At 46.2% G+C, this 24,494-nt stretch overlaps 1 protein-coding gene across 7 annotated transcripts in view; it reads left to right on the plus strand.

Moving 5' to 3' along the window:
- The window catches only part of TENM3 (teneurin transmembrane protein 3), a 620,275-nt gene that overhangs the window by 576,875 nt on the left and 18,906 nt on the right, over positions 1-24,494 (plus strand). For 6 of the 7 annotated variants that reach the window (XM_053916510.1, XM_053916509.2, XM_053916511.1 and 3 more), the window contains 5 exons: positions 2,888-3,120; positions 4,223-4,377; positions 5,110-5,984; positions 21,261-21,436; positions 22,656-22,891. In XM_053916510.1, coding sequence (XP_053772485.1) covers positions 2,888-3,120; positions 4,223-4,377; positions 5,110-5,984; positions 21,261-21,436; positions 22,656-22,891 — 1,675 coding nt within the window. The remainder of the gene's footprint in view (positions 1-2,887; positions 3,121-4,222; positions 4,378-5,109; positions 5,985-21,260; positions 21,437-22,655; positions 22,892-24,494) is intronic. The other variant, XM_053916512.2, reaches the window with a different exon arrangement.

The raw sequence follows: 24,494 nt of genomic DNA on the forward strand, positions 1-24,494 counted from the left end.
CCGGGGTGACATGCTCCTCCACGTTCGTTCTTCTGGACAGTAGAGTAGTGCAAAATTAGAGCTTTCATTGGCAGACATTTTTAAACCCATTGACCTGTGTTGCTCAGTTTAGAAATGTCTGTCTTCAGAGAAGGAGAGGCATCAGGACAGGAAAGAACAAAGGGCAGCACCGTGTTGGACGCTGTCGTACCGCTGTCCCACTGGGCTAACACGATGCCAAGAAAGGCACAGCGTGTGCCTCGCACGTGTCTGTCCATGACTTTTGCACCAAGAAAGCTCATGTGCCATAGCTAAAGAGTGTGCCACTGCTACTCAAGCTGGCGACTGAGAAATCCAGGGTTGTTTTTCTCAAAGTGAGAGATGTCACGAGAATTTTGTCCAATGTAGATCAGACAAAAGCAAGTATAAGAATAGCTAGTGCTTGTTGAGTGTGAGTTATGCACTAGGCCCTGTTTTGAGGATTTCACCTCTATTAGTTCATGTCCTCCTCTGAGCAGCCTGTGGAATGTGGATTATTATTATCGCCTTTGCCAGGAAGGAACCTGAGACAGAGCAGTTAGATAACTCGCCCAGGGTCACACAGGTAGTGATGAAGTGAGGATTCCAACCCAGGCAATCTGGTCAAGAAGTCACGCTCATAGGTATACACACCTGACAAAAAATATTGATAAATGCGTGTGCATTCATAACGAATATACAACCACTCATCATTAGTAATAATCAGAGCGCTAGGAAACACTAGAGATGTGTTTCCAATGCTGTGTCTTTCAAAGCCAACCCAGCTGGCTGGAGTTACAACTCTGTCACCAGCTACAAGGACCCGAAAGGCCACTTCTGTGAACATCAGTCTGTTTCCAGGGGAGGGAAACCTCTATAATGTTGTTCTGAATGTTTATACTGATATGTGACTTTTCACTTCATTACAGAGTAATAAGCTGCCACATTAAGGAGCACAGTATGTCTTGCTGCATTTAAAATGCCAGGCATCAACTTGGGGAAATGATGTAATAACACTTAGCATGACAAGTCGATCAGTGGGTACAACCCAGAAGTTCTGAAATGTTTTTACTTCAGATGACTTGCATCCCTTATGAGTTCTTCCTTTGACTGTTCACCCTTTCACCCTTTCACACATATTTCCACACACAAGGCCTCTTGCTCTAATCTGTCCCTTGTCCCTAAAAGATATTCAAGACTAGAAAGGAGAAATCAAAACGGAAGGTGTCAGGCCTTGGTGTTCTTGGTGTTCCTCTGTATTAGCAACATCACAACCGCAGGGCCACGGCAGGTCTGCACCGATGTGAGCATCACTAATGGAAACCAGAACCTGTCATTTGAGCAATGACCTCTAACAGGAGTGATAAAGTCCTTGCATCCACCTCTTAAAAGGAAGAGCAGAGAGAATTGCTTCTTTAGAACCTATCAAGTAATGAGAAAAACAACTACACCGTTATTTGGAATTAATACTTTAGAATAGTTAGATTCATACCACACATTTTAGACAGCCACACAGAAGATACATAGAAAGAAGCGTGTAATGTGTGTGTGTATGTGCGTGTGCATGCATGTGGGGAGAGAGGATGAGAAAGAACGAGAATCAGTAAAAACAAGTCTGTCACCAGGAGGTACGTGGGACCTGCTGGGTTCCTGTCTGGTGACTGACATCCTTGTTGGGACACCAAATCACTTCCCCTCTTTTTAGAATATTTTTTGGAAGGCAGTGTTTACACGTGGCACAAAATTACATTAATTCTAAGAAGGTGGTGCTGAGTGTAGGGAGCTGTCATAATTCGTCCATTTGTTGACAGTGTTGGTCCTACCATTTGTTACAGGTAACGGGACTTAAAATAGTATGTATTTGCTCTACTTTGTAGTTCTAAAACTGAGGGACTATGTGCTGGGATCCAACGTCTGCATCTCACCAGATGCAAATACACAGGCGTTAGAGAAACCAACCTAACGCACAGACCTTAAAAATAAGCTGCTGGATCCACCACTCTGACACACTCTGGTAGGCCACCCACACTTGAGTGGCCTCATCTTAGTATCTAACCCACCGCTCAGGACAGACATTGTGGCCGCACCAGGTGACTGCTGCATTAGGACAGAGCAGCCAAGACAGACACAGTGCTCCATGTTTTCGAGGGGCAGGCGTTCTCGTTTGGATTGGGTTTTATGGGGAGGAAACGGGAAAACCCTGCGATGAGGGACAAGTGAAATGACCAGGAGATTGGACTTCAGCTGAGAGTTAGACAGTTACACCCTCCTACCCTCCTCCCCTCCTCCCGGAGCAAAAAGTGTGCCTGTCACTCAAGGGCAATGATTAAATGGCTTGGCATCAAACCAAAAAGATGCAGAGAACTTGCTTCTGTGTTTTCGGCTAGAAGCATATCACCTTCTAAAAGTAATTATTTTTAAGATGAGTGTTTAATAAATACTCAGCCCTTGCTGGTGTGGCTCAGTGGATTGAGTGCCAGCCTGTGAACCAAAGGGTCAATGGTTCAATTCCCAGTCAGGGCACATGGCTAGGTTGCAGGACGGATCCCCAGTAGGTGGTGCATGAGAGACAACTACACACTGATGTTTCTCTCCTCTTTCTCCCTCCCTTCCCTTCTCTCTGAAAATAAATAAATAAAATATTTTTTTAAATAAATATTCAAATCCTTGGCAACAGGCAAGGACAGAAAAACAGTCATACCAGAGGTTGTGACCGGTTCTATTAAGTCTTATAGACCATGGTTGAGTACGCCGCTCCTCTTCCCATGCCCGGTAACGGATGGACTGCGGTTTACATCCGTTTCTCACGCTGGGGCCTGTCGTGCTTGCACTTCCTCTGCGTGTCAGGAGTGACTCTGTCGTGGTGCTGATGTCTGATCCTCCCTTACAGCAGCAACCCAGCTCACAGATACTACCTTGCCACCGATCCGGTCACAGGAGACTTGTATGTTTCGGACACCAACACCCGCAGAATTTACCGCCCAAAGTCACTGACGGGGGCGAAAGACTTGACGAAAAATGCTGAAGTCGTGGCGGGGACAGGGGAGCAATGCCTTCCGTTCGATGAAGCCAGATGCGGGGACGGGGGGAAGGCTGTGGAAGCGACACTCATGAGTCCCAAAGGTACTGACATTTACCAATTTGGGGATTTCTTTTTATTAAAAAAGGGGGGGTAGAAAATCCAGTTAGCACCTGATTGTATGTAATGCTGAGTCTAACATTTTATCCCCAGCTGTGTACTGGGAAGCTGTTTCACACCTAGTGTTTGTAAAAGCCGTTTAGCGTGAAACTGCTAGAATCCTAAGTTGATTTTACAGTAAATATTGGGTTCTTGGCATTTTTTATTGTCATTCCATTTTTTTCAACTTTCTGAAGAATAAAGCAGCTACTCTCTGTTATTCAGGTCACATCCTGTTAAATGTCAAACAAGTGCCCAAATTCTTTCATTGTCCCGGAATTTCTTTGTCTCAAATGCGTCCCAGGCCTCTTTAAAAACCATCACTAAGCAACCCTATTAGCCCTCATCCAGCTTGGGGCTATTAAACTTTTGTTTCTATGCCGTGGGAAAAAATGCTTGCTGTGAGGAATTTCTGGAGGTAACAAGGGCTAAAATTCTATGTGATAAAGGTCTCTAGCTTTTAAACCAGTTGGGACTGACTCCTTGCTCATGTATTATGCCGTTCATTTCAGTGTGTTTTGGTTGCGGGCTTTATTTTTTTTCATTATAGCTAGCAACTATTGTGTGAACAAGGACTGGAAAAAAGTATTTGTTGTACTGAATTATTCATAATAGCAAATTTCACTGTAACAAGGTCAACAAAACCCTAACCTTGGCTTAGATCTATTTTTGTTGGAATATACTAGTTAGTTACTCTAAGTTCAGTGTGACAGAATTTGACCTATTTCTATAATTTACAGGCAACAATATTTTACAGATATTGGAAGTTTATATTTAAAACACAAGTCCTAAGTATATGATTCACACACAAAGTGGGATTTCTTACGAATCTGGGTTATTTCTTTCTTACAATTTTACATGCATTTGTATTATAATTGCCTGTGTTGGGTTTTTCCTAACATTTTAACGATCTGCAGTCCCACCTGCTACCTATCGCCCAGGTTGTCACTGGGCTTAAACACTGAGTTTGATGATGGGCCTAAAAGTTTAATCAAAGTAATCACCTTTGAAAACGAAGTAACACTTCCTTCTCTTTCTTGGATCAAGGAATGGCGATCGATAAAAATGGATTAATCTACTTTGTGGATGGAACCATGATCAGAAAAGTTGATCAAAATGGAATCATCTCGACTCTCCTGGGCTCTAACGACCTGACGTCCGCCAGACCTTTAACCTGTGACACCAGCATGCACATCAGCCAGGTAGCCCAGGTGTCGGCGGACCGGGGTGGCGCGGTGCTCCACGCACATGTCGTGTGTGGCAGACGATGTGAAACAGCTGTTCCCTTCTGATGTAGCTCAGGAGTTACTGAGAAGTTATTTTCTTCTGTAGTTCTGCATTTGATAAATTCAATGAGATACAGAACAGTTATCGCTAGGAAATGCTAAGCATCGGTCATAAAAGACCGGGAAAGTGGCCGCATGCAGATATTCCAAAAAGAACCGAAGTGTGTACTTAACTCTCTAATCTTTTGATTGCACGAGCTCCTTGGGTAGTAGAGAGAACCCATGTGATTGGTCCCAAGGGACTTATATGTACAATTGGGAACTTTACTACTGGCTTTATTGAAACACAGTGGAGCACAAATGGATTTACATCGTAGAAAGCCCTGACATCGGGTGGCCATTACTGCTGAAAGGAACATGTGTTCATATCTCATTGATAGCTGTAGCTCACTCCTTAGAGGTCCATTAGCTATTTGGCTGTCCCTGGCAAGTCTTTCAAGAAAGCTGCACTTTTAAGTAAAACGCCGTTTCCTACATTTGTTTCCACTCTGACTTTTCAAGTTTATTTTACTGTAGCTATTCAGAAAACAATTTTAGAACAGCTTATCAAATTCAGGGTAATTTCCTCCAAATGGTCTCATTTAATCTTCTGGCAAATTAACTGCAGTGCAGTAAGTGACTAACCAGACCATTTCCTGTCTGATGAAGGTGCGTCTGGAGTGGCCCACTGACCTCGCCATTAACCCCATGGATAACTCCATCTACGTGCTGGACAACAACGTCGTGTTACAGATCACGGAGAACCGGCAGGTGCGCATCGCCGCCGGGCGGCCCATGCACTGTCAGGTGCCGGGAGTGGAGTATTCTGTGGGGAAGCACGCGGTTCAGACAACGCTGGAATCGGCCACCGCCATCGCCGTGTCCTACAGTGGGGTCCTGTACATCACAGAAACCGATGAGAAGAAAATTAACCGCATAAGGCAGGTCACGACGGATGGGGAGATCTCCTTGGTCGCTGGCATACCTTCAGAGTGTGACTGCAAAAACGATGCCAACTGTGACTGTTACCAGAGTGGCGATGGCTATGCCAAAGACGCCAAGCTCAGCGCCCCGTCGTCCCTGGCTGCGTCTCCCGACGGCACCCTGTACATTGCGGATCTAGGAAACATTCGCATCCGGGCTGTGTCAAAGAACAAGCCTTTCCTTAACTCTATGAACTTTTACGAAGTTGCCTCGCCCACCGATCAAGAACTCTACATCTTCGACATCAACGGCACCCACCAGTACACTCTGAGCCTGGTCACTGGCGACTACCTGTACAACTTCAGCTACAGCAATGACAATGACATCACTGCGGTGACCGACAGCAACGGCAATACCCTCAGAATCAGGCGGGACCCAAATCGGATGCCCGTTCGAGTGGTGTCCCCCGACAACCAAGTGATTTGGCTGACCATCGGAACAAACGGATGTTTGAAAAGCATGACCGCGCAAGGGCTGGAATTAGTCTTGTTCACCTACCACGGCAACAGCGGCCTTCTGGCCACCAAAAGCGATGAAACCGGGTGGACGACGTTTTTTGAGTAAGTATATCAGAATTCTTCTTTGATTCTAAAATACTGGGATAAAATCTAAAATAATAATATAATCTTAGAGGGATCTGGAGCTTCTGTAATGTTGGCTCCTTCATTCTGAAAAAGAAGATAAAATGAGCCTTGGGGCCTTAGAAGGGACCCACAAACATGAGAACCCCTGAGGCCCAAGTTCCTTTAGCATCGTGGGGCAGCTGCCTCTGCTTAGGGTTTAACAGTTTCCTTCAATCAGACTGCAGGTATTCACAACAAACTTTAGGAGAACATGCCACAGCTCTGGTTTCAGGCATAAACCCTTTGGGTTTACGTGTGCCCGTGTGATAAGGCTATTTTGAGACTTGTCCCTAAAACAGTACTTTGAAAACATTTACAATGAACTTAGCTGATGATGACATTAGTACTGTGAATGTTACTTTTTCCTTTGTTCTTTTATTTTTTCCGCCACAGTTGACATACAATATTATATTGGCTTCAGGGTTACAACGTAGTAGACATTTACATGACTTAGGAAGCAATCCTCCCGGTAAGTCTGGGACCCATCTGACGCCAGACACAGTTGTCACAGTATTACTGACTGTGTTCCCTGTGCTGTGCTTTACAGCCACAGGCCTAGTTCTGTAACTGCCGACCTGTACTTCTTAATCCCCTCACCCGTCTCACTCGGCCCTCCCACCCCCTCCCATCTGGCAACCATTCTTTGTTTCCTGTATCTCTAAGTGTGTTTCTGTTTTGTTTTGTTAGAGTGCACGTATAAATGAAATCATGTGGTATTTGTCTTTCTCTGACTTATTTCACTTGGCATAGTACCCTCTAGGTCCATCAATGCTGTCGCAAATGGCAAGATTTCATTCTTTTTATGGCTGAGTAACATTCCATTGTATGTATATATCACATCTCCTTTACCTGCTCATCCACTGATAGGCACTTAGGTTTTTTCGTATCTTGGCTACTGTAACTAATGCTACAGTGAACCTGGGGGTGCGTATATCTTTTCAAATTAGTGTTTTGGATTTTTTTTTTTGATAAATAGCCAGAAGTGTAATTGCTGGGTCATATGGTAGTTTCACTTTTAATTTCTCCATCCTGCTTTCCACAGTGGCTGCACCAGTCTGCAACCCCACCAACAGTTTATGAGGGCTCCCTTTTCTCTACATCCTCGCCAGCATTTGTTGTTTGTTGATTTATTGATGATAGCCTTTCTGACGGGTGTGAGGTGATATCTCATGGTAGTTTTAATTTACTTTTGCTTGATGATTAGTGATGTTGCGCATCTCTTCACATGTCGGTTGGCCATCTGTATGTCCTCTTGGGAGAAGTATCTATTCGGGTCCTCTGCCCATACACACATAGAAGAGCTTAACTCTTTATCATCAGTTACTAGAGAATCTGAACTACACGGACAGGAACGTTACCACTAAATCAGGAATTGCTGGTCGCCGCGAAAGCATATGAAGAAGTGTGCTCACCCGGCCAGGGTGTTCTATGTGGAACGGGGGCCCAGGGAATGTGCTGTTTCAATAGTCGTATTTTCAGAGGCCAATCACAATGAAGTGAAAATTAGCCCTTGTATATTTTATGGCATATGTACTTTGCAGTGAATGCACGTGTAAAATTATTTCGATTACTTATTCACTGCACCAACCATAAGGGGAAAGTCAATATATAGAGGTGGCATTTGACAAACACAAAATAGTCCTTGAAATGAATATTGAGGTCCTTAGTGTGATTTCTGTAATGATATGCTGAAGCAAAACTATTTTCTGTAGGAGCACACCTCTAAAATTATAATAAACGTCAGCAGAAAAAAATGATCCAATAGGCAAATATTTTTCGTACAACGTTCCTGGAGTCGCTCTTTTACATGAAGCCCAGTCCTTCTGTAGCTTGAATTGCTTTTCCTTTCCGACAGATTCCCTTGTCATAAAATGAATGTTACCCAGCAGCATGATTTTGTCACGGGAACAACCCTGTCAACGGAATTACATTAAAATATTAGGATCACACTAGGAAAGGAATAAATCGGAAGTTAATGGGCAGCCCTTCTTTGCACCATTTTCAAAGCAAGAGCGGGCTACATTGCCGAAGAGGAAAAACAGAAAGAATACAGAAAATGTATCACAACTGATGAGCTTGTCACATCATAAGACCTTCTGGAAATGACGGTGGCTTTGCTGGGTTTCAGTTTAGGTGAGAGCAGGGAGGAAACAGAGAAGTAAGTTTAGGGTACATTCTAGGATTCCAGCCACTACTTTCGAACGTAGCCTGACTTGTCCTCAGGCCTTTGCCCTGCACAGAAGATTATCACAGGGGTCACTCCCGACACAAGAGCTTCCTGCAGCAGATACAGCGATTTGTGTAGACCCTGCAAAGGAACTTTCACAGAGTTTGGAAAATTAGGTGGAGTTAGTATCAACGAATGTGAGGTTTTTACCTTTCTTTTTCACTATGGCGCACAGTTTCTCTGGAACAAACACCCGTGAGAGCTGCAGGCTTAGTCAGGGGTCGATGTAGAGGCTCAAGCCGAGGTTGACTTGGCAAGCCAATCCTGTGAATATAATGGGCAAGCATTGTTGTAAAGAGTAAAAGTTTATAATTAACTTAAATAGATGACTCTTATATTTTCACTAACACAGACTCATGACACATAGAGTAAATCTATTGTCTTTTATCTCGATAAGTTAAAGACAACTATTACAAAGCACTTTAAAGTATTTTAGCAAATATAAGCCTCATACTTATACATGTTTATATAATACCATGTTTTAACAAACCAGTGCTTCAAAAATAACTTTTCTAGTAAAATTAACAGAAATACTGTTTTTTTAAAGCAGTATTTTTGTTAATTTTCCTCCAGATAGCTACAGCAAAGCCATGGCTGAAAAATTTCTAAGGAACATTTATGCATTTTATAAAACAGAAAAAAATGGAGCACTTAACCAAATCCAGAATCATTGTGTCGGAATGAGAGACGGTCATTTGTCTTCTTTGCACACACACTTGTAATTGGGCTGTGGAAAAGTGAGGGCCACCTCTGCTCCGAGTGACGAGCTCTGAAACACCCCAAAGTGTGCCAAAGACAGGAGCGGAGTGTCATCATCGGGCCACCCCTGCAAAACCCAGGCCTCTCTGACAGCAGCCCCTCGGTCTGCATAAGCCTGAGGTGGTTGGTGGGTAAACTCAGCCTCTGTCTCCACGCATCAGAGCCCTGACAACCAGCGTCACTTCTCACCCCTGACGGGGACGTGCGAGTGGGTGTGAGGTGTCAGGAGAGACTGCGGGACCCAGCTTCCCTGTCAGACCGCCTTGGGGGTTGTAGACTCCCAGAGTGCTTACATGCAATAGAGTCCCTCCCTCTCTTCGCAGCACCGTCTGTCTAATTCAGTCCTTAAGGGCTCCTGATGATTTCCTAGGGAAGGGCTTTGAGAGGGCTCACAGTGGTCAGGGTTTTACCAAAACCACCAGGAGATTATGAAAAGCAACGCCGTTCCCAACTGAAAGCACCTGTGTTCCAGCAGTTTCGTGACACTAGCCCCTATAATCACCTTTCTGCACAAGTACCTTGCAGAGAGAAAGTAAACTTTTCAGCCCAAATTCCCCCTTGTACGTGTCCAGCTTCCTAGCTAGCCCACGGTCTAAAAAGCCTTGAGATTAAAGCTTTCCAGGATGAGAAACAGATGCGAGAAGAACTGGAATCAACAGATCTGCCTACTGATAAAAGTAGAGTTACTATAGTTCCTACCAAAGAAATTACAAGGGAGAACTAACTCAAATCACTTACCTTACATGTTTTCATTGATTACTTCTTTTCTCGGCACAAACTTCACTTACCGTTGGTGTGTCACAGTATTGCTAGGAACACAGAATGAAACTGGGAAGTGTTCTATAAAATGCAAACTATTTAATTGACTGCATGGCCCCCACAACTCCTGGATGTTGTGCTGCATGTAGAACTCTCCCAATAGCTGTCTGTTGAATGAAGGGGTGGAGGAATAAACCAAAATGTGGACAGGTAAGTGTTTGTTTATAGAGAAGGGCCTGATAAAACCTGTAACCAGTCCTTGCCTCGTCTCCCTGGGAAGAAGACCGTAAAAATGCTCGCTTGCCTTCTGAAACACTCCCGACCTCTCTGTACCAATAGCTGACGCTGAAAGTAGTAACACTTCCATTTTTATTGTTGGTTTTTTTAAATAAATTTACCTAATCTTACATGCTTACTCTCTTTTACTTTATGAAATATGGACTTCTTCAGTTGGCCTTATTATTAAAATAATCAGCCAAAGTATGGATTGACATCCATTATACTTTCTTTGGAAATGTTGGTGTTGAGGAGTTACAGAGTAAAGATGGGAAACGTGTTTTTTCAGCCAGGGACGTCTTCCTCCGGCCCTCTCCTTAGATAGAGCCTGACATCCAACCCTGAGAACCGCTGCAGCCACGTTTCATTCTTATTTCTGCCAAAACTGCGTGAGAAATACAACGGCCCGATTTCCACATACGTATCTGAAGATGGTGCTTGGCTCACCTCCTTATCCTCCCTTTCTCTTTTTCTTGCTTTCCTCGTGGAAGAAAACACTGCAGATATTAAGAATGATTTTAAAGGGATTTGTATCAGCAAATTACTTAAAATCCTGGGAAATTCTATGGCTGATTTCCATGTTCGCTATTTTATTGAACTGTTTAATAATTTTGCTTTAAATATGCAACCAGAACATGTGTTCCCAGGGACCTCAGTTTGAAGTGGCTGCTGCCCCTTCCAAACATCCCCCTGAACAGGACTGAGGCGATACCTTTGTCAATACTTGGTTTAAACCGATTTTCTTCTGCAGTCTAGGTTTAAGAAATAATTAGCTCTGTCCCGGTGGCAAAGCAGAAAGGGAAAAGGGGAAATTGTATGTTATTCAGATTATTCCAAAAAATACCAGAAAAAATAAAAACCAGATTCGTCAGATTTTCTCAGTAGATCTCAATACGTAATAACACATAAAATGTCTCAGATATTTAGTGTAATTTGCAGGGCATCACTACTCACAGAGCTACATCAACTCTTTCAGTGCGTGCCATTTAGCAAATTAATGTCCCAGCTGTGAACAGTTGCTCCATAGCGGTTCAAGAATGAGTAAATAGTCAGAAAAGCGTTGCATTCCCTCTTCAAACCAATCGCGAAACTGTCTAAATTAGACGGATGATGTGACCGCCCCGCACCTGGGGGACTCAGCGGTTCCCTTACCCAGCGATTGTCAGATGGTTCCTCCTAAGACTGAGTTTGCACACACCAGCCATTTGAGAGGATTGGTGGGTAACAGGATAAGACAGTTACACATTGACAACCGGCATAAGGGACTATGTGTTGTTTCTGTTGTTGTTGTTTGTTATTGTTGTTTTACAATCGCAGAACTGAAGAAGGGCAGTTAGGTGTTTTCTGGAGACTGTTTGCATCTGTGGCTCATTCCTATGATCTCCAACCGTCAGCACCCCTCGCTTCTCGCTACCCTAACCCTCAGCCCTCTGCCCGTGTCCCAGGGTCCCGGAGGTCCCGGGAGGCCTGGGCACTGCGGGTGCAGGACCAATGTGGACACCACTCTTCTCTGACCTCTCTCCCAGCGTTGGGGGATCCCATCCCTCACCACCCTCCACATCTCGTAAACACACCCCACACACTTCAGCAGATTTCCTGATGAATCTCTGCCTCAAAGTGAGATGCCAGAACCTCGGAGAAATGGTGATATAGAGAAATACCACTTTGTAAGTGGCTAAACACTAGGTTTTGTTCCCATTAAATCTATTTTTAAGAATTTGAGTGTTATGTAAATTAAGATTTGTTTTAATCTCTGGGCGTTTTAAGGAAACTCAGTATAAGAACCAAAGGCTGAAAAACTTCTAGTTTATCTGAGGGAATAGTTAATTAATTTAAGTATTTAGTGAATATGTGGCAAGCCTCGGCTAGAAGGAAGACCTCACTCTGTATTAACTGTAGAAAAGGAAAGAAGGAACCCCAGTTCTAATGAAGGCAAGCAGAAGCCTTCCTGAAATTAGAAGAAAGTTCTTTACTCACAGCTGATGTTTTCAAGCTGAATCAGTTAGTTCCGGTAACAAAAGAAAGATTACAAGAATGTTACAATCTGGAAGACAGAAAGGCTGAGGATCCGAATGCACCAGGTATTTCCGACATCAACCAAGAAACAGGATGACTGAAAAACGTTTTAGACTTACAGGAGCGAGTGTACTCCGTGGCCATTTATAACCTAAAGCTGGTGAGAAAGGTTTGCCCTGCATCCCCCTCGTGCTCACACCTGCATGTGTGTATTCAATGAAAGGTTAGCTCAGTCATGCCTTCTTAATTTAATCAAGATCTCTGGTTTTCCAACGTAAGTTTTGATGTGTACTGCATTCTCCCTAACACAGGGGCGTGCCCAGAGGCCTGGTGGGTCCCATCTGGGATGAGTCCCGGTGACACGGGCCCCCAGGGAGGGACTTTTTCCACAAGCAGTTATGCTGCTGCCTGAATGAGAGTCTTGAAGTGTCACGTTGCAAAGGGGCCCTGCCCAGCAAATTATTCAATCATTTCACCCCTCCTAGGCATCGGTAAGCTGGGAGCTGTGTCCGCACCCTTTGGTCATCCGGCATCACCCGTTCCCCCACAAACTTCCTGGCGCCCATTTCCTCACTCACTCAGTCATTCAGTAGGAGTCTGCTGTTTGCCAAGCGCTGATGCTGGAGGCCGGAGATGGTGGGGAGCTAGAAGGTGCATGCCGCCATTCACAGAGCTCAGGGCCCACTGAGGGAGACGGAGAAGAAACTCACAATAACGGAAAATGCAAAGACAGGGCTGCTGAACGCTCTGGGAGGGTGGAAGGCTGCAGAGAGGCAGGAGGTGAGAAGACGCCCCAAGGGGGTAAAAATGTAAGCTTAGGCTTGAAAGGTGTGAAGAAAGGTTAGCAAGCAGAGAGCATTCTACAAGGCAGCACTTCCGGGAAGCAGAACATGGCTGGTTTTGGAGAGAACCAGGCCCAGGATTCGAGGGGGACAGGGGGAGACTGAGAGTGGAGGGATGGGGGGTAGCCCCTTTCCTATCAGGAGGGCTGTGCTGCCGTGTCTGCTGGGTCTTCCATCTGGGCCGACGGGCGCTAACGAAGGACGTAACCAGGAAGCAGCAGGGCCTGTCTGGGGCCATACAAGGCTGCATTCAGTGGAGAAAGGCACAAGGCTTCAGAGGGGCGAGGGGGAGTAGGAGAGCATAAACCGAGTTAATGGGGGCCTGAATGGGGGATGGGCACTGAGATTAACAAGAAGGAAGTTGATTCGTTGTTAGGACATTAAATGTAACTTGGCAAGTGAAGGCAGGAGGGGCAAGTGATAGTGAATGAAGGAAGGAGGACATCCCCGTGTAGGGGAGTAGTGGACAGGGCAATACAGCCAAGAGCAGGTCGGCGGACAAAAGGTGAGTTCAGATTTCGACACTGCGAATTCACGGTTACCGCAGTCCAGGCTAGCATGCGGTCCCAACGGCTGCTGGGAACTCGGGAGATGCCGATTCTAGAGGTGTGCATGCATGGGCCGTGGGAAGAACCGAAGCCGTGAGTGGGAATGGAATCCCACTGAAGAGGTATGCAGGATATTTAGTTACAAGGGGAAAGTGTGCAAATGTGAGTTTATAAACTAGAGCTTCCTGTGGCTCAGTACCAAAGGCGATACCTGTGTTAATACTTTAGGGTCCACCTTCTGCTACTGGATCCTGTACCCTAAATGTTTTGAAAACTTCAAATCTGTGATTCCTCTTGTATATCACATCAATTTCTGTATTTGCCCCTTTTTACCCCCTTTTGCTCCTTATCTGCTCAAGGTTAATCATTCCTTTGCTTTCCCTCACTCCTGACACTTGACAGAAAGAATGTGCACTTTCTTGGAAGAAAATATTGATTTCCTCTCTTCAAGCTTGTGAATAGACCACATTTTCACCTAAACACTGTTTCTTCTTGGGCTCGGAATCCATCCACTGCAGCCACTGTCTTTACTTCCAGTTCCCTCACATCCGGCTCAGTTGTCCACGTCGCTGACCTTCCGTTAGCTCCTTGGTGCCACTTTCTGTCCGGTCCCCATCCGGCCTCTTTTCTAACAGGCGGCACAGGCTGACTAGAAAGGGCACTGGGAACTAAAGCCCCGGGTTCCTGCCCTGATTTTGTCACTTACCCTTTTGTGACCCGGCCAGTCACAGCACCTCCAAACTGTTGTGCCCTCCCCTGCACAATGGGAGACTTTTTAATAATTAACAATCTCTTCCTACTCCTAAAAAACCCGTGATTCTGACATTCCCCCCCAACTTTTCACAGGCCCCTGTCAAAGCTTATTTCGAAAGAAACATTAATTTAACAAATTACCAAATCTCCTTTGCTGAAATAGTTAGCTCCATTGTGTTTCTATCATACCCAGTAATATTTTTTCTATTATGCCAGCACTAGTAATAGCAACTTAAAATAATGAATTGGATTTCTCTTTCCAAGTGGGCTTCCTACTTTTTTACTTAAACCTTTCCAACCTACTTGTAAATGTCCCCACCCCCTTCGTGTCACTCACGCACAGCAGTTTCCTGGTGGCGTTCCGTGTATGACAGAACACGGGCCAGCAAACACAAAGGGAAGACAAAAGAGAAAGATGTGTTCATCCTTGGAAGACTTCAGGGCCCCTGGGAATAAATCCAGGAGGATGAGGGTGTGCGTAGTTCTGTTTTACATATCTTTTTGGAGCAAAAATCTCCCTCAGCTTCAGCTGTCTAGCTAAAGTCTACCCTTCAAGACCTGCCCAAGACTCGTTACCTAACAAATATGTCCTGCTCACATCCACCCTCCTCAGTCAAGAAACAAAAATTTTTAAATGACGTGCCTACACAGCTTCTCAGAGTGATGGCTGGCCCAGACTCTTCCAAACCCCAGAGGGAAGTGATTCTGGAAGGCCCTGACCGGAGGCCTCTTTCTCAAGGCCTCTGAATTTCAGAGCTGGGCATGGTCACTCTGTCCCCTCTCCCTGGTGAGACAATGGCTGTGAAGAGACACTGGGTCACTTTTTTGGAACTTGATCTTGAAAAAATATATCTGTGACCATCTATCATTAGAATCAATGTCCAAAGAAAGGGTTGGACCAGAGGTGAGGGAGGAAGGGTCCGTCCTGTCTGTGGTCCTGAACTCGTGTGATCAGGGAGGTGTTTGAAAAAGAGAATGGTGGCTGGAACTGCAGCTCCCGCCCTTTCTGGTTTTGTGGAGCAGAGCTGGCCAGCATTTGGCCCATCAGCAAGTCCCCAGAAGGAACTGCAGGAGCCATACCTCTCCCCCACCCCCACCCCATGCAATTCTGACCCTTGCTCCTTAAGATCCTCTTAGCACTGGGATGAAAATCACATACAATAATCCTTTCTCCTTTCGCATTTTCCCTGTCGTCTCTGGTAAAACATAGGTAGCAGCCATCTGAGTGCCAGGTGAACCCCTGACTCAGGAGCTGGGTGGTTGCTCTGCCTACCTTAACGATGGACGCATTTGGCTTATTCCACCCTGAGTGTTGTTTCTGAGTATTTCCTACTGACAGCATCCCTGCCGAATTCAAAGGAAGTATGCTCTGTCCATGAGATCATTGTTAAGATACCTGAATCGCAGATTCATTCTTAGAATGCTTTGGTGTAAATTCTTCTGAAATTACTGTTACAAATCACATAATTGCTCTTCAGATTCCAACCCAGCCCACTGTGTTTAAATCAGGTTCTGTTCCGCTGTGGCTGTCGGTGCCCGTCCTCCCTCAGGAATGCGGATCCAGGCGCGATGGATGCGTGCGTTTTTGTCACAATGGGTTAGGGAGTGTGTCCTACTTTACTGCAATAGCAGACAAGAGGTGGTTACATACTAGCATTGTGGAAAACATACTGCTAAATAGAAGGCAAGATGGGATTTTCTGTTTTGGGGGGGAATATCACTGGCTGTTAAACTGAAGGAAATTTGAACCTGAGAAACGTAGATGGAAGAGAAGGTTATTGCTCTGTGCAGAGGGGACAGTGCGGGGAAAGGTTAGGAAGTCTCTCGTGGGAGTTCTTTCTTTGAATCAAGTTGGCAAGCAGGGGGACATAAGCCAACTAAGCAGCTCTCTGAGCAGCTTATTCTGGGCTGGGGAAGATGCAGGAGGAACATGATCCCATCCAGAAGCCTCTAAAATGTACCCAAACCAAAAATCTCCTGCTGTCTTCCCTTCTCAGAACAGGCCATGGAGTCCGGCGAAACCAGTGCTGACACGTACATTTGCCTGGCTCTCGTTGGCCCTGCTGCAGGGGAAGGGAGGAAAGGTTGGGAGAGGGGCATCACCCAGGCTGGAGGAGTCAACACACGCATCAGTCTCTTTTTTCAGACAGTCCAATGCAGCGTGGGGCCGCGCTGGACGCCTACAAAAAAGCACATCCCCCACCTCTCCAGGGTTAGAATTTGTTCTCATCTTTGGTTCACTGGCTTCTCTAAAGCCCTGCTCTGGTTCACACAGATTTTTCTCAACAACAGAAGATGTTTTAAAAACATAACGTTTGATCAAAGGAGGCATTTGACGGGGAAGCACTGAAGACAATAGATAATACTGTTGTCCGGTTTTAAAGAAAGTCTTCGGGACGTGCGGATTGTGGCCACTTGAATGAATTTGCAGTATCAACAGCCTATTGACGTGTGTCAGTAACAGCGTGAGTCGGTCGATTTCCTCTCCATGGAGGCGCCGCTGCAGCTAGTTAAGGGGGGAGGATTATCAGAGCTGCGTTTCCGAAGATTAAGTTGGTATCAGTGACTATGGGGAGAGGCAAAAAGGCCAGCTTTAAATCTAGGGCAGCTGTGGGAAGGGGAAGATAAACATCTGAGACATTATGAAGAATACAGTGAGGAGTTGGGAACTTGGTGTCGGTGTGGGGGAGAGAGGAAATTCCCCATCAGGATGAACACAGCATTTTCGGCTGCGTGAGGCTGAAGCACTGGTCTCCGGGGCATCGGTCCGTAATTCCGCTGCTTAGGAAACTTGAAAAGACATTTTTAAATGCACCACAAAGGCTAAAACAGCAAGTCGAGACACAAAAAAACCCTGCAATCACAATTAAAGACAACAAAAAGATAAACATCACATCAAATCAGAGCATCCCATCAGTGACCAAGCAGAGGGTCGGGCGCTAAGCGCCTGGGGGAGTTTGTCTTTTCCAGCGAGAGTCCTTTGGGAGGGGGGTTCCGGGGGTGCAGAAAGAATGTGCTGTGTTTCCAATTGGAAGCTAGGAGGCCAAGGCCGGGTGAGGGGAATGGAGTTGATGTTCTCTTCAGATTCCCTGGAGCCTATTGCATTGTCAAGTAACAAAGCTAATGAAAGGAAAGGACACTCAAACTGAAGAGCTGGGCAGGGCTGGTTCACTGCCAAGGCCAGCACCATTCAGCAAAGCCACAGAGCTGCTCATAAGCAGGGAATGTGCCCAGAGGCATAAGTTTGGTGGGGTGGCCTCTTTCGGTACCTAAGGTCCCAGTATGTCAGAGGACAGAGGACACTGGCTGGTGCGTTGTGTTTCTGACTTGTCCAGGTCAAGAAGGGGTCCCCTAGCATTTCCAAACGTGCCTGGGAGCCGCCCGCGACGCCTTATCCAGAGTCCCCTGGTGTAACTCTAATGTCCTCGTCTGCCTGGTTTTCGTCTCTCTGGACAAAGGTGCTGATCTGTGAGGAAGTTGTCACTGATCCACACTGAAGTGAAGAAAAATAATGATGATGTGGAGGATTTTTTTTTCATAAAGTTTTACTTTTTCTTGGAAAGAACCCTCTCACCCTGAAGTTCTGTCCCTTCTATCTTTGATCTGTTTGTACGGCCTTTTTTGTGATGGAGGTAGCAGGTAATCATTTTTAATTTAAAAACCCTGTGCTGGTTCTTAATTTTTTTTTTCCTGGTGTGTAAAACCGGCAAGTCTGAGAAGCACTCGGTGACCAACCTGTCACCTCGCCCTGGGCCCCTCGAATGCCACCGTCATTAGTCCGACTGAACCCTTGCTTTCTCCTTTACAACATTCTTCAGCTCCCACAGTCCCCAGAGACAAAGCCCGCCCGGGCCTCCCTCTGCCATGTCATGGACCCCGAGAGGACCCTCCACTTCAGCTGGTCTCGTCCACTCCCTTCCACAGTGACTCCACACTCTCACCTTGTGTGTTCCTGACTGCAGTGCCGTCCCGTGCCTCCTCCGCCTGTCTCGATCCCACATCTATGCCAAGGCTCAGCTTAGGTCCCCAGCTGGAGGTGGCCCCTCCCTGGCTGCTCCCACACTCCGGGCACCCTGAGGACCCTCACCACCCGCTTGGCACCCATTTTTATGTGAATGGCCTCTTTCCCCATCCAACTCCTTATGCTCTCGGTGTCCACAGTCCCCTCACCCTGTAATCTCATTCGGAAGCAGTTAGGTGACCAGCCCGGTAGAAGCTCCAAGGGCCCTCACACTGGGGCCGCAGGCCTGGCCATCTGGTGTGTGCGCTCACGCCCTGTTGGTGCCATACCTCAGATCCAGCCGCTGCTCGGAGAGGCAAATGCAGAACCTGCGGGGCTAGACTGTGTCGCTGGGCCATGAGGACCCCAGCTCACCCAATGTCATCCTCACTGCACCCCCTGCAAAGGTTACTCGCATTTTTATTTCCCAAGACACCCAAGGCTAATCCACTGGTGGCTGAGGGCTCAGCACCCTGTGTTCTGTGCAGGGTGCTCAGCCTCCTGTGATGGGGTGCTTGCCACCCAGCAGGACAGAGGTGCTCGGTGAGCCCCTGAGCACCGGTGAGAGAAGTGCCATCTGCAGGAGAAAGGTGATATTTTCTGTAGATTGAATGGAGTTAGAAAACGTAAACCTACAAAGGGTTGAGGGGGGACAGGTGAGCCACGGCAGCGACAAGGGGTCAGCAGAGCGCTGGCAGCTGGCAACATCTGCAGGAAGCTGGCATTCCCCACTGTAACCGAAGCACTGATTTCCACAGGCCGATGGGCTTGGCAGCTGGCATGTGACGTTCCAGGTGCGGCCCAGTCATGAGACTCAACCCAAGTCCAACCAAGCCACCTGACCATGTCCCAGTTTCCTTTTTCCACCTGAAATGGCGGGGACGGGAGAAGGCAGTAGTGAACTCTTCTACAAAGGAGCATGCAAACGGGTGTTTATTTCTTCAAAACACAGTAACAGGTTTTCACATTGCACTACAAGAAACGTACCGTGACGCAAGAAACATGTACAGGTTAAGATTTAACTCCAGGCTGCTTTTATCAGTAATTCTGTATAAATAGACCTAATTGATGCACATTTGTTTCTTCAGGAGCAATAATTTCTTCCAAAAAGCAACGGCAGCAATAAATCGTGCTGGGCTTCTTCCATGGAAGCCTTCGTCTGCTGGGGCGTGTGGGCCGGTGGGGAGGGGACGAGCCCGCTCTTTTATTCCAGCTCTGCCTTTTGTGCGCCCAAACAATGATGACACTTAATGGCACATTTTCTCTCTCTTCGTTTCTCCGTTACGTGCTGCTCTCTTCTGAGTGCCTGTTCCCGCCGTGTTCCTTTGCCTGTGGCTGAGCAGCATAGTAAAAACTGTCAGAACCAGTCAGTCAAACCCATGACCTGACCGATACCGTCCCCCCCAAATTAATGGAGTCTGCTGATCACTGGGCCTGACCGGACATCAGTGTTTCTCCTCCCGCCCAACTCCCCTCCAGTCTCCACCACGACGTTACCCTTGCTGAGCCTTCTCCACTTCCATGACATAGAACCCCCTTCTAATTATTAACCACGTTTGTGGAAGCTAACTTTTTACTCTCTCATGGCCCTCTGTCCTTCTATAACAAAATATCTTTGAAGTACTTTTTGTTCCCCTTTATCCCCTTGTGGCCCCATATTTATACCTTTTGTTAAGATACTCCTCACTTTTTCCTTCCCTGGTGACCTCTGTCTTTCTCTGTGAAGGTGCTCTCTCTGCTAGTTCCGCGTCTGCGCTAACTTTAGGTGGGACTTGGTTCAAGTCCCTAGGCTACCACTTGGCCTTTTATGAATGAAGCAGCCTTCCTTCATATCAGTCTGAAAGCCAGGCATAAGTATGTTGTTGGCCCAAGAAAATTCCCTAGTTTTTCACCCACAAACTGCATTTCTTTTTCTTTCTTCAAACCACATTGTCATTTTTGAAGTGTCCTCTGGTGCTACCACAAATGGGAAGTCACTGAAAAATCAATTCTTGAATGAAATGTTGTATCTATAATGCATAGTTGTGATTATGGGACAGCTTTTTAAAATATATCTTAACATTTTGCCCTGGCTGGTGTGGCTCAGTGGATTGAGTGCTGACCTGCAAACCAAAGGGTCACTGGTTGGATTCCCAATCCAGACACATGCCTGGGATGCGGGCCAGGTCCCCAGTTGGGGGCATGCAAGAGGCAACCACACACTGATGGTTCTCTCCCTCTTTCTCTCTCCTTTGCCTTCTCTCTAAAAATAAAATCTTTTAAAAAAATAAATAAAATACATCTTAACATTTAAATATATCATATGCTAAAAAAGTAAGTATAATGAAAAAGCAACTAATCATTAAGTGTCAGTAAATGCTACATCACATTTCAGTAAACATAATAAATTATCATTCACAATAGCACCCGTTCCTACAATGTCAGTGTGGACAAAATAGATTATCACTCTCCCAAGCAGCCGTTAAGTCCCACGTTGCCATTATAAAGTATGTCTGTCACTGAGAAATAAAGTCTTTAAAAGAGCGCATTTATTAATTTGTTAAGGACGTCTCAGGTACTAGAAGGGGACGTGTAAGTATGCAAGGACGTACGTGTGTGCACACTCCTTTACACAGCCGTGTGTACGTTCATGTCGCACTGCCATAAAGGGCAGAAGCGGGTAAAACTTTACTATAGCAGTGAATTAAGTCTACTTCAGGGAAAATATGGGCGCAAAGGAAGGAATTTAGTATCAGCAAACATGTTCCCTTTGAAACAGCAAATTACACGTGCAGGAGGATTTCGGTCACACTTCAAAGAATAGTACGCTGAGAAGGAGAGCTGGTCTGTTTACTCTTGCGCTCGCCGGTGAGGTTTTTCTGTGTTAAACAGCCTTTGATTACTTCAAAGCATGTTTGAAGTCCTCCGTCTGCATAGCTCTCGCACAGAGACAAATATTCTTCCAATATTGTGTGGCTAATGTTGCGATACATTATATGATGAGGAGAACCTACTGTTCCCTGGATAACACGGAGTCAATGCCTTTGTATTCAGCTATGACAGCGAAGGCCGCCTGACAAATGTCACCTTTCCAACCGGAGTGGTCACAAACCTTCACGGCGACATGGACAAGGCTATCACAGTGGACCTCGAGTCATCTAGCCGAGAGGAGGACGTCAGCATCACTTCCAATTTGTCCTCGATTGATTCTTTCTACACCATGGTTCAAGGTAAACCCCGGAAGCATAGTCTTAAACTGATTGTTTTTAAATAGCACCGGCACCCAAATAGGATGGGGCAACCCCGTTTTCTAAGGTGAACCGGAGTGGGGATGGTGAAAAGATAAACCTCTGGAGATGCTGATGACATGGTCTGATGTCCACATGAACTGTTTATTCAGTTATATACACGTTATAAAGTTATAGGACATATAAAACTGTATGTTATCCTCGAAGTAGTGTCTATTTTTATTCCCACTCTTCATGTGCACCATCCGACCCTTTGTGATGACTTCATCTGCTGACGTCACCCGCGCTGCCGCAGGAATCTGTGACACAGCCGCTGGGAGTTCGATCCCGACTCCAAATACCCATTTATGTAACATCTGGACTGGGCGTGTCTGCATGCTGTGGGCACATATACCCAATGCCTGCCCAGTGGAGCCTCCTGCTGTATTCCTTTCTGAGGTCCTCCCAAAAAAGCGTGTTTCTAACCACCTTTGCAATTGTGAGGTCGTAGCCCTAAAAGTAATTGCCAAATCTGGGTTAAACTTCTTTGAGTCATTTTTGGTTTTTTTACAATCTTGTCAGGTAATCTCCACAGTCATCTAAAATTAGAAGTGGTCGAATCCAGGTATTCTCCAAATGGTCCTGTTACACAAGCATTTTAAACGGAAGCAGCAGCCCTCGGTTTTATATGAAAGTGTTTTTCATGCCAATGTAAGATGACTGGGTTTTTGAGTCAGTTTCAGGAGGAATATCACCTTATATTTTGAGTACAAAAGGTATAGATATTAAATCTTTTCAGAAGGTCTTTGATAAAAGATACAGGGGTGGGGGAGGGGTGAGCCTTCTGGAGATTGGAGGTGACATGCCAGCCTCCAAAAGGGCACATACCTGGCTCTTTGTGAACCATTTACTGCATTGTCCCTATCGGGCCTTCATTTATGTCGTCAGGCAAAGGAGAAAAAGAAATCCATTACAGTGGAGAAGGGCTCTAAATTCCCCTGAAGTTTTCCTTTAAAATAGTCAGCCAAACCTGTTACAGCATGAAATGCCAGAAATCGGAGTTGTCTTATTATTTTCTAAGAAGACCTCATTAGACATTTTTTATTTCCTTATAAATGGAGTGCAGCCGGCGTTTTAGACATTGATGTCACTTCTAACTGCGTAGCCGACGGAGTGTTTAATCCATGTCGGTAGCTCGTGTCCTCTGCTCCTCCTCCTGTAGACCAGCTGAGGAGCAGCTTCCAGATCGGCTACGACGGCTCCCTGCGGGTGATCTACGCCAGCGGCCTCGACTCGCACTACCAGACGGAGCCGCACGTGCTGGCGGGCACAGCCAATCCAACCGTCGCCAAAAGGAACATGACGCTTCCCGGCGAAAACGGTCAGAATCTGGTGGAATGGAGATTCCGAAAAGAGCAAGCCCAAGGGAAAGTCAACGTCTTTGGTCGAAAGCTTAGGGTAAGTAAGTGTCGGAGAGCAGGTGGCAGCTGCTAGCGGTCCGTGTCTGTGTCGTGTAGAGGACTCTCCCCGAGGGCCGACCTGGGACTCATCTCCCGCCCACCCTCATCTGTGCGAGGCCATACTCAGTTCCCTGTGACTTCTAGCCAACCATCAAGCCACCAGAGCATTCATAAGAAAGGCCACTAGTTGAAAAAGGGGCTTTCTCAATGTATCGAGGATGAAAAATAATTCTTCCCTGGGAAATTAGGAAATTGCATGTAGCACAATCTCAGATAGCCCGGATACCCATCGATGCTTGTTTTACTAATGTTTTCTTTAAAATCTTACACTTTTCCTTCACCCACTCAGGATGATGGCTTCCTAGTGTGGGGATGGAGGTAATTAAGGGTTGGCTTAAATATTGAAAGTTTGCCAAATCATAAAGGTGTATTTTGAAAGAGATGGGCTGGCCATTGAAAAGTGGATTATTTCTTTGCTTTCTCAATATTTTTGACGTACAGTTTAGGCACAGACAAGAGTATCTGTGTCAGAACCTAACTGCCGCTTCCTCACTATTGATTTACGTTATTCTTGGGAGAAATGTAGCAACATGTCTGATTATGCTGGCGTACTCCATCTTCGCAACGTGCTCTGTGCGTCTCCTTCTTAGGTGTTTGTTTCCTCCGCTCCACACTGGAGGGCCAAACGGATCTCAGAAGAGAGCCGTGGTTTCTGACACCTATCTCGTACTTAATCTAAGACCGCGTAGATTAAGTACTAAAACACAGGGGACAAGAAAACCACCTTCATACCCCTGTAAACTGAGCCCGATCCATCCTTTCTCTTAGGAAGAAGACTTAGTGCGTCAGCTGACTGTAGATAACCATTCCTAAAATTACTTTCCTTGCTATCAAACAACAGCACCTAACGTCAAGGAGAGAAAACAAAATACGGAACATACCATTAATGTCCTTCTTTTCCTGCGCCCAAAGTGGCTAAATGGTTATTATAACCGTCCAATGCTATGTACCTTGACAAACCTTCCGGGTAGAAAAACAGCTACTACGTACTGTCTCTGACTACTCCCGAGAAGTAGAGATGAAGTAAACAAGAACCAGCAGATCAAATATGTACTGTATGCAGTTCATGGGTTATATTCTGATTCCACCTCAACTGCAAGGCAGGCGGGTGGGGCTCTGAATACGTGGTCGTCTGGAACCAGGGCCGTCAGCTCCCACCCCACCCGTACTCCAGGCTCTGCACTCTGGGCACCCGAGGTCCAGCCCCCGGGGTCAGGGGCCTGGCAGGCAGGACCTGGGGAGGCCAGAGGGGGTCCAGGTCAGTGAGTAGAGTGAGAAGAAAAAGCAATAGAACCCTAGTGGGAGGAACGGGGTCGGGGTTGAAGGGAGAGTGACAGACAAGAGAGCAGGCTCGGCCTTGCTCCAGGTCACTTTGCCAGGGTCCCGGACTGTGGCCACCATCAACTCCAGCTGCTGCCTTTTCTTCCACTGACCCCAGAGCTTGGTAGCTGCCTACATCTCTCTCTGATTCCTCCACCTACTGATTCTTCCAGGACCCTGCTTCCTTGGGCCATGGCAGCCTAGAAGCCAGTGCAAGGCTT

Source organism: Desmodus rotundus, chromosome 13 (assembly GCF_022682495.2).
Source record: "Desmodus rotundus isolate HL8 chromosome 13, HLdesRot8A.1, whole genome shotgun sequence".
NCBI lineage: Eukaryota > Metazoa > Chordata > Mammalia > Chiroptera > Phyllostomidae > Desmodus > Desmodus rotundus.